The 10,648-nt window shown below is 27.3% G+C and overlaps 1 protein-coding gene across 1 annotated transcript; it reads right to left on the bottom strand.

Moving 5' to 3' along the window:
• Positions 1–759: 759 nt before the first annotated feature.
• Positions 760–9,071, bottom strand: LOC132923088 (transient receptor potential cation channel subfamily V member 5). The gene is made up of 18 exons (XM_060986894.1): positions 8,872–9,071; positions 8,622–8,796; positions 7,891–8,113; positions 7,558–7,653; positions 7,229–7,449; positions 5,697–5,922; positions 5,506–5,621; positions 5,185–5,421; positions 4,970–5,121; positions 4,642–4,858; positions 4,410–4,571; positions 4,112–4,300; positions 3,358–3,482; positions 3,153–3,292; positions 2,959–3,062; positions 2,824–2,875; positions 2,521–2,758; positions 760–1,435 (listed from the first exon to the last, which is right to left on the bottom strand). The coding sequence occupies exons 1-18, from the start codon at positions 8,985–8,987 to the stop codon at positions 1,243–1,245; spliced, it is 2,982 nt and encodes a 993-aa protein (XP_060842877.1). The 5' UTR covers positions 8,988–9,071; the 3' UTR covers positions 760–1,242.
• Between the last annotated feature and the right edge of the window lie 1,577 nt (positions 9,072–10,648).

Genomic DNA, 10,648 nt, shown 5'->3' with positions numbered 1-10,648 from the left:
TATATTTTATGATAGTAATTAATAATGTATAAGTACATTAAAATATAACGAATCTTCGCAACGTTATTGTTTTAATAATATATATTATATAATTTAGTTTTTTTCATTACTATTTTACGGGATATATATTATTATGAATATTAACTACCATAGCGAGTATTCGTATAATCATCAAATCCGGAGTCGAGAATGGTGTGTTAAAGAGAATCCGCCGTGCCCGTGTGTGTTGATATTGACTCTATGTTACTAACTCGCTGACTATAGAAAATTATACGTTAAGAAAATCAAAAATTGTACACTATAGTCCAATTTGTTTTCTTCTCCAAAAACTCGATAATAACCATGTACATTTGATATAATAATAAACTGTAATAGGAATCTGATACGTATATTTTATGTGTAATACAGACTTGACTCATACGAGTAAGACGTTCTATAAAAACGAAAATGATCAATACTGTAATAATTGTAATAATAATAATTAATTAATTTGAATGAAACAAACAGAAACTCAATTTTTAATTACAGATAATATACTTAAATTAAATCTAACGGGTTGATAAACAAAATAGAGAAATATACATAGTATATAAAAATGAAAACATCACTAGGTAATTAATTTTGCAATAATTATATATTTGGTGATAACAGAAAATATTATAGTATGGATTATAAAAAACAAAATATAATAATATATCAGAACTTAAATCGATACTTAGTTATAAATTAAATTAACTTATAACTTATGGGTATGACTTATCATATTTAACGAATCAGAAAATACACCGAATATAGAATAATTATTACTCAGTGATAAATATTTAAATAGAGATGAGTTTTTTGCGAAATAAGTATTACAATATAGGATATATATATATATTATAAGTTGTAAGTGAGATAATAGACCTGTAATAATGAAGAGGAACTTTAAATTGGATATGATATATTTAATCACGGAGAAATAATGTGACCATTGGATACGATTATATAGGAATGATATATCCGCCGCTTCACGACGGGTTACACAGTTGTGAAAGTCTAGTTGTGTATGAATTAGACCATATAATTATGGAATTCTAAAGGGAAATTTAGTGTAAAAGCTACGGATTTTAGATAGCGACGCTACATTAGTGCATACCGGTAACGAGGTATAGTCGCAATATTCAATAATCGATTATAATGGTCGTTTCGATGCCACTGAGTAATAAAATATAATAAGTTGTATTATGTTTTGTTGTTCGGTCAGAAATCATCGTTGGGACCCCAAGCCATAATCGTGTTCAACGGCGCCAGATCTTGCGTGCTCCAGGGCCGCAACATGTTGTTGCCACTGATGCAATAACACTGTTGCTCCTTGTTATCTCTATGGTCCTCCCGTTTGTCTGGCTGTGCCGATTGGCCTCTTTTCACGGCGAAATTCTGCGTGGGCGTAACGCTGGAAACCATCGTTGGATCAAAATAAAATATTGGACGGATCACATTAAAATAATATCTCACTAAATTATATTATGATAACAGGCGTTTTCACGCGAAATGACTGTATTTTTTCGATGTAAGACTAAAGGGTAATAAATCAAATTCATGAATTTCATCATCTCTATATGTCGTCTACGCGTTAAGCATTTATCCAAGAAAATACCGACTTTTATTATTTAAATTCTTATTGACGACTTGACGTATATTTGTAGTATATTAATAGAACCTTAATTAGGTATAATTAGGGCAGTAAATGGTATTAAGGTAATCGTTGAGAGATTTTAATTAATTAAAATAATTAATAAATTCATCGACTAAGATTATAGTATTAACTAAACAATTAAGTGTATTTAAAGTGAATTTAAAATGTTATATTTAATTCAATGAATTGATCATAAATTACCAATTTATATATACTTCAAAATAATTTATTATTCTACTTATTACAGAGTTAATCAAAATCTCTTTCATAATTTTCGTCACTTCTATGTAATTTAAAGATACGATTTTTTTTTTTTAATGATTAAACTAATACATTCAGGGACTAAAATACCAAGAAAAACAAAAAAAAGTTTAAATAATTTATACTCTTGATATTATTTTGCAATCTATTTATTTTTATTTTGAATGATGGACCAAACATGGTATGGGAAAATTTAAGATTAATATTTTAAGTTTAAAAAAAATCAGAATAATTTTTTGAATATTGTAACGTTATTTGTATACTTTTATTTTAAAAGAAAATAATAGCAGATACACAATGTAGGTACTATCTTTTTACATCAAACAGTTAAATAAAGTACAGTTAAAAAAAATATTTAAATTTATGTTTCATGAATTATACATAATTTATGTTAAAAGTTAAAATTCCCTAAATTATAATATAATATTCGATTTGATTAAGAAATTCAACCCTAATATTATTTGGTAGGTAAAAACATTTTTTTTATAAACAGTTATCAAACGATTATGACCAATATGAACATTATAATATGATGTTTCGAAATGATCTTTTTTTTTTATATTATATTATTAAATACTTACCGATTAATTTTTGCAGTTTTTGGTCTTATTATCTGCCGCTCATTTTTTTCAATAATACCAATACCTCCTGTTTGAGTTGAAATACTTCTTGTGATTACAATTGCTTTGTTGTATTTATCTACCGGCATGTCCTGACTCTCAAAACCATACATGCTTAAATTTTTAGATTGCTTGTTTAGGAGTTTTCTATTTGTAATCGGGTTACCAGGAGTTGCAGTTATAGTGTTATCATTGTTGACTATAGCATTTTAAAAATAAATCTTTAAGACGTTCTTAAAAAAATATTACAATTAAAATACTTACTATTATTTTGTTGCTCTAAATTAATCGGTATTGGTTTTATAGAATCTTGGTTCTGAATAAATATTTTTCAAATAAATACATTTGAATTTAAAAATGATTTAAAATTGCCCTTTTTTAAATTTACTTAAAACTTACTGCAATTTTTGCTGCTGCATTCGCCACTATTTCGACTTGGCTTTTGTCAATATTTTTATCACTTTCTGACATTATTACTAATTGTCTTAAGGGGTCATGTAATTCTGAAATAATGACTTATAATAATCAAAATTCTTATCCAATAAATATTTTAACATTAATTTATAAGTATACGTATCAAAGAAGGTAGGTACCATCAATCGTTTCATCTTTTGTTAGAGTCATGTCTAAATCATGAGCTACAGCGATCGCGTCTAGTGCTGCTCCTAGCGCACCAGAAAGCCGAATTTGGTCATCTTTTGCTTCGGAATAGGACTTGCTTTTATTTTTTGTTCTAATAATTACAAAATTGATAAGAAATTTTTTTATTTTATAAAAATGAATAACTAATATAATTACATTGATACACTTTTAGCGACTGGAGAAGACGCTGATAGAGAAGATCGTTTCCAAATCATATCTCTTAAATTTTGGCCAGTGCCTTCTAATCTACGAAGCTCTTGAATGACTAACTTTCCACTTTTCTTAAGTATAAAACATTTTAAAATTTGTATTAATAACAACAACAAAAAAACTAAATTTTCAATTTTTATAACATTTGTATTTTACCATTGGAAAATATAAACACCAAATAGAAATAAGAAAAAAAATCATATACCAAAAAAATACCAAAATATCAGATACCCACGTACCTATCTACTTCATTCAAAATATACAATTTAGAACATAATAATATTATTATCATAATCGAAAAATGTATTAGGTATCTAATAACGATAGACCATAAGATTTTTTATTACATATAACATTATAATTTATATTGTTAGTGTCTATACTTACATAATAAGCATTCAAATACACTATAGTGAAAATTAATTAAGTATACAAAACAATATTACGAATTAAGCCGTTTTAAAATAAATGTATAGATGTTTATGATTATACCTATATTATAGATTATTGACAATTTTGAATATTATTAAATATATATAAAATATTAATATTGGTAAAAATAATATATTATCTTTTTTATAACTTTGACACTTATGTCATATATTTGGTAAAATTTTGGTCGTATATTTTAACATACTATCGTATTATTAATACAAAATTATTAATAATGTCATATATTTTATATTAAAAAAAAACCTACCTTCCAATTGATGACAGCACCTTTTCGCTGTTTCGCTCTAGTTTGACTTTTACATTTTATTACCATGAATCCTCTTTGTTCCGGATTTAGATCGTCGCCGGGAGCCAACTGAATACTATATTCTTCGAGATAATTCCTGGCCGCTTTTTGCGGTACAGCTCTCTCAAGAGTAACTACAATCTTGGCCCACTGAAATAGGTACATCAAATTCGTTATTGTATTTGTACAATGAGAGGATATAGGTTTATAATTTTATGAGTAGAATAATATAATGCGATCCAACGATATTATGTTTCACCTGTTTCATCCATTCCTTTTCGCTCTGTTCGATGACATGCGCATATGTGTTGCCCATCATAGCTATTAACATGTTGAGCAATAAAATGGGCACCAACACCATGAAAACTGTGAACACAGTCTTGCTAAGCGCGGGATACACAGTGTAACTCAAATCCGCGTACTATACATAAACCGTAACTTATTATAAATTATCGTTGCGTGTTGCGTCAAAGGGAATCGGCCCAACTCACATTGTAATCGCCCATAGTAATTTGAAATAAGGCCATCCATGTAGAAGGATAAGATTTATATAATGACGTACTGACGTCTGGCGATCCTTTATAGAGGAAAAAAAATGACTGCGTAAAACCAGACAAAATTACTGAGTAAATGACGAAAAAAGTTAACATGTCTCCTGTGATCATCAAGTATACCATAGTTACGAAAGGACCAGTCAGGCGTATGGCACTAAGGCGAAGCATTCAATGTATTACTTGTTATAAAATCTTATTTTTTATGTTATATACATTATAGTTGACTACATTATTTATGGTTATTATTATTATTATATTATAATACCCGGCAAAAAACATTAACAAAAACCATGATCCGGGAACTGCGAATACTAATATGGCTTCCTCCGTCTGTTTGTCACCCATCATCCTCGGTGGTATACAAGCCAATATCAATAAATTTGAAATCAGAAATATTAATTTGGCCGGTTCTTTAAACTATAACCAAATGCGCTAGTAATGTTTATCAGTAAATTCAAAACGTTTTCCTTTGACATTTACCGTTTGTTTCAAAAATCCTACAAGACCTTGATTGAGTATTTCTCCACCTTGTTGAACGATTAAATATGACAGCACTCCGACTACCGTTCCGCCTTCAAAACAATACCTTGCCACATCTTGCCAATCTTCCGCTTCTCCTAACAGTGGTTTATCTTGATCCACCGGTCTTAGATATATAGAAATACTCAACATGATTAGATGGATGGATAATATAACTAAACGTTTCATAAATTGTTTCTTTGACCAAAAATTAAAAACAATATAATTTAACCATTTACACTTGTAAATAATAAAAGTAATACCAATAACATAGGAACTTACTCGAGCAAAAGTTTTCCACTTTTCTTCTAATAGTTTTTGGATTATGCCTCCATCAAGCATATCTAAATGTTCTTCTTTGGTACCGTCCAAAATTATAAACAATACTGAATTCCAATCTAGGTTGTTGTAATATTTATTAAAAATTATATTTTATTCAATAACTTAACTGAGTTCTAAATAAATTAACAAACTTGTTCTTCCATCTGGAAGTAATGTGTCTAATGCGCTTAAAGGATATGCCGAACAAGTAATATTACTATATCTCCAAAATTCTCGAGCACTTAGTTCTAACATTTCGCGGAAAACACTTGTTCTTGCTAATTTGCACGATAGTGTTAAAGGTGTTAGTCCTGCCATGTTCATGATACCATTACTTGCTGGTACTTTAGGGTGTTTCAAAGCATAACCGAACATACTCTAGACAAATAAATTAATTATGAATTTATATATTCAACTTATTTATAGATAAATATTCATCAAAATACAAAGAAGTATATTATGCACTTTTGTTGTGTTTTCGTTTTTATTTTGTACAACTTGAACGTTTTATTCTTAGCTAAAAATTTGTTTCAATAGTATAGGCAACTTATTTTTATTATTATTATAAAATTTCATCATTCTATGTAAATTTATTGTACTTTCGAGTTTCGTGTAATTTTAAATTAATTTCTTTATTTGATGAATATTTGTATTTTATTTTTATTGGTTATACATATATTTTAATAACCATTAACCATACATTTTTAAATTTAGCTAATAATTAAATATAACCGTGAATTGATTTCAAAAATTAACATTAATTAGGAAACATTTAGCCTATTTATTACTTTTCAATTGTTATGAAGGCGGTTTTAGGTCATATTTACATTTTTTAAATTCATTACCTAATGGTTTTTCTTCTGAATTTTACTCATTAGTATAATAATATCAATAAACTATACAAATTAAACAAAGTGGATACTATAATAAAAAAATATTATTGTAATTTTATGAACAAACATCGGGTATCTAACTCATATAATAAAATTTACTAACAAAATCGTATACATAAGAATCCTAGATAATCTCTATGATAATATTGTGTATGAAAATCTATTATTCATCACTCTGTTGTATAGTAGTTTTTAATTTTTTGATTATACCTCATCATTATAATACACAAGTCACAGTTGTTTTAGGTATGTGTTGAATTTGAATAAAATTATAAATTATTGCATACAAGAAACGATTCTGAACTCTATGAAAAACCTATTTTTGTAAATACAGTTATTTTAAAACTATTTATAATACTATTTTAGTAATACAATAGGTTTATTTTTTCAATGAACATCGTTGTAATGATATATTAATAAATAATCGGTCTCGATTGTGTCATCGAATTTTATAAAAAAAAAATTGTCTGAAACAATTACTTAGTTGTGTTAAAGTCTACATTGTTTACATTTATCGTCCATTTTTTTCGGGAGTTTAGCCAATTCAGATAATAGGTACCTACAGTTATGTTTCACATATAGTTATTAAAATACAAATTAAAAAATATATAAAAGATACATTGTAGATGTAAATGTGTTTTATTAGTAAAATATCGTTAAAGTTTTAATCAAAAAGAAAAAAACATAATATATGATGACTATACCTTAAGAATATTATCATTACAACATTTTTATATTGTACCTAATTGGACGTGAATCGATTTGCAGCTAAATAATGTTTAATTACTTACTAGTTTATCACAAACGACCACCATGTGGAGAATCATATTTCCAAAAGAATCTTGAGCGTCGGGGTTTGCTCCAGCATCAATCAACAGATTATATACGGTTTGATTACCGCAACAAGCGGCCCACGCTAACGGCAGCTCACCGAGATACGCTAGGCCCTCGTAATCCGTGTGTTTGTTATTGATTTCTTTATTCTGTTGATCACGTGGTAAGAAAAAACTGCCTAAAGTATTGTGTTATAGTCAATAGGTATGTATTATGCCTAATATATTACAGACGTTTAAGTCAGATATTAGTATAGACGGTTGTACATTTATAATATGAACTATACCTATAGCTCTTTGACAAATATTCGCTCCGGCATCAACCAAATCTTGGATTAAATCGTTGTTGTTATAAGCAATTGACAAATGTAGCGCACTAGCACCTATATACAGTTATAAAAATGAAGACACAATCGAATTGAATTGTTAAAAAATAAAAATGTCGAGAATATATGAAACTCTTGAACAACTTAACTTATTACGTCCATATGGTACGGTTAATTTTATGTCTTTAGTAAAATAATATGCTAACACTGTCGGGAAAAATTGATGGACGATATAATGTGCGAGTAGCTCTATATATGTCCAGTTTCAACAATGTCTAATGCTGCAAGACGTACCGAGATATTCTTCGCCTTCCACTACATCTTGACTTAACATCGGGTAGTGTTTGAGAAGTAGTCGGGATAGCCGAGTGTGTATCACTGTATCGCATATGATTAATACGTGCAATAGACTTTCGCCTAATGATCCTCTGTACTGCATTTGCCAGCACGCCACATGGTCCACCCATCTTGTCAATGGATCATGCGGACCAGGCCTTTCCTCGACGTTCACGGCCACCTAAATAGGGAAATGACGAATTTTTACACTAAGCATATTATACTTGTAAATATAAAGCTATCCGGTAGATGTAAATTCCACGACTCCAAAATAGAGAATATACGAAAAAACAGTGACAACATAAAACACCTATCTACGCATAAAATAGCTACAACATATATAGTATTATAGTAATAATGTATGTCCAAAACGGCTAAAATGACTATTATTGCATATTATTATAGAAATATTCCTAATCAAAAGTTCTGAATGATAAAAATTATTTTAAAATACATAAAAAAAATTATTGTAAAAAATTATTATAATATTTATTTTAATTGGCTACTCTAGTCCAATCGGATATAAAAGAAAAAAACATTCAGGTACCTACAGCATTATTTTTTGCATATTATTTGTTGATGCCTTCCGCATGTAAATAATTGTACTGTGATGTAATGGTTAGTAATGGTATTAGTATATACGTACTATATATAGCAGCTAATATGTACATATTAGACAATATGCTTACGTGTTTACGATTTTGAAATTTCCATCTCAAATAATCATTTCGATTTATCACTTGACCTTTACCATTATTATACATAAGACCAGGTAATTTTTCAACAATAAATCGTTCCGCTTCGTCCTGGCCACCATTATTATACACGTTGATCAATTCTCCTCCCTTTTTATAATCCGCTAACCTTAAAATGTAATAATATTTACTTTTAATATTTTAACAATACAAAATTTAAATATAAATAATTTGATTTTCATACTTATACAACAAACAGTCGTCTTCGTTAGACGCTTGAGAGATCACTCTATCCAGGACAGATCCTGAAGCTGTTTTCGAGAATGAGAAATCTGTGCAACTCGCACAAGAGTTTCCCATTTTTGTTTTATTTTTTTAATATCCTTGTCGTTAAATTGTATTTATTTTACGAAAATTGTATCAAATAATTACACAATAATTTAAGAAACGGGAATACTATAAGCCATCGATCAAATGCATTTCGTTTCCCCGGTAACTGTAGCTTTAATGTCAATATAACTAACTAAACAGTTTTGAATTTCTGCTATGGTAAAAATATCTTATCGTTTTTTAAAAAACTAATTAGATTTTTAATTAATTTTATCTCACTATAATCATATTTTAAAATATACTGAATAAACATAAAATGCACTAGCTTTTGTGTATTAGATGATAAAATCACTATGCGTGTCCACTGTTTTAGTTATATAAAAATTAATTTATTTCTAAAAAAATATTTATATTCATACATTGATACTAAATTTTTTATATGACATTTATAAATTGAATAATATTATTATTAATAAAAACCAGTAACCAGAAATAATATTATTATCACTTTTGATTAAAAATAATAATATTATATTCAAATTTATCGCATTGAAAGATTTTCACAAAAGCTTTTTATTATTTGAAAAAATATTCAGAAACCTTATAAAATTGTAACTGTTAATATATTTTCCATTGTTTATTGGTATTAAGTCGTATACTTGTATATCTTAATTATTCAGGATCTTAACTGAATTGATTTAAATAATCATATTAATTTAATAATCGTTTTTTACAATAGTATTATTATAATGATATCTAATAAGCCAATACTTTGTTTACGGATTTGTAAAAAGAATTTGAAAAAGTTAGTTATCATAATATTATTATTTTATACAAATTTAATTTTTTTGAATTTAGTAGCTAACTGGATCACCTTGTACCTGATAAACCATCATCAGACTGTTAAACTTTCTTACATACATATTATATTTTATCAAATTAATTTAGATTATGTTTTTACGTATCTTAATATTCGAATATCGAACCTATAGGCCACTGTCTTTTTTTTATCTCCCTTGATTATTTGTTCTAGATATTTGATATTTCCATTAAATTACTTTTATATTGATTATATTAAAATGTATTGTACATTTGTATTGTTATATTGAATTCAGATTTAGAAATATTTTTTATAATTTAGACAGATTTCTGTCTAGAACGAAAATAAATACCTACCATATCCATTAATTACTATGTCAAGTTATTTTATTTAGCCGTAATTAAAACATTATCCTCCATAATTTTAATTTGGATAACATTTAACTAAATAAAGTAAAAGTATTAAAAGATTTAGGTATTCACTGTTAACCTGATCTATTTTTTAAGCTTAATCATAAATTACAGATAAACTAATAGTTCGAGGGGATCAGATTTGTTAATAAAAACACAAAAAGTTTCAATGATATTAGAGATTTTTTAAATTATTTTGCACTCTACTATACTGTTAAATTATCATTAGAATTTGGAACTCCAATTTCATACCAAAATCTTTTTACTTACAATAATGAATTAGAGAATGTTTAATATACTTTTTTTAAAGAGACCGGCTTATTTTACAAATACACTTATGTCTGATAAATTCTAAAGAGGTGTATTCAGGAATTTATTATTTTAGATTAATATCAGCTTAGATAGCAATATGCTACTGATATTATTTTTTATATATTTACAATTTTTTGTTAAAATGTATA

Source organism: Rhopalosiphum padi, chromosome 2, assembly GCF_020882245.1.
Source record: "Rhopalosiphum padi isolate XX-2018 chromosome 2, ASM2088224v1, whole genome shotgun sequence".
Lineage (NCBI taxonomy): Eukaryota > Metazoa > Arthropoda > Insecta > Hemiptera > Aphididae > Rhopalosiphum > Rhopalosiphum padi.
The sequence above is the reverse complement of the archived record's forward strand: the minus strand, read 5'-3'. Positions and strand labels throughout refer to the sequence as shown.

Excerpts from the sequence above, each read along its gene's own strand:
- LOC132923088 (XM_060986894.1), bottom strand. The coding sequence starts at position 8,987 with ATGGGAAACTCTTGTGCGAGTTGCACAGATTTCTCATTCTCGAAAACA. Across the intron at positions 8,114-8,621 it reads AATTTCAAAATCGTAAACAC|GTGGCCGTGAACGTCGAGGA; the intron begins GTAAGCATATTG and ends TTCCCTATTTAG. Across the intron at positions 2,876-2,958 it reads ATGCAGCAGCAAAAATTGCA|AACCAAGATTCTATAAAACC; the intron begins GTAAGTTTTAAG and ends ATATTTATTCAG.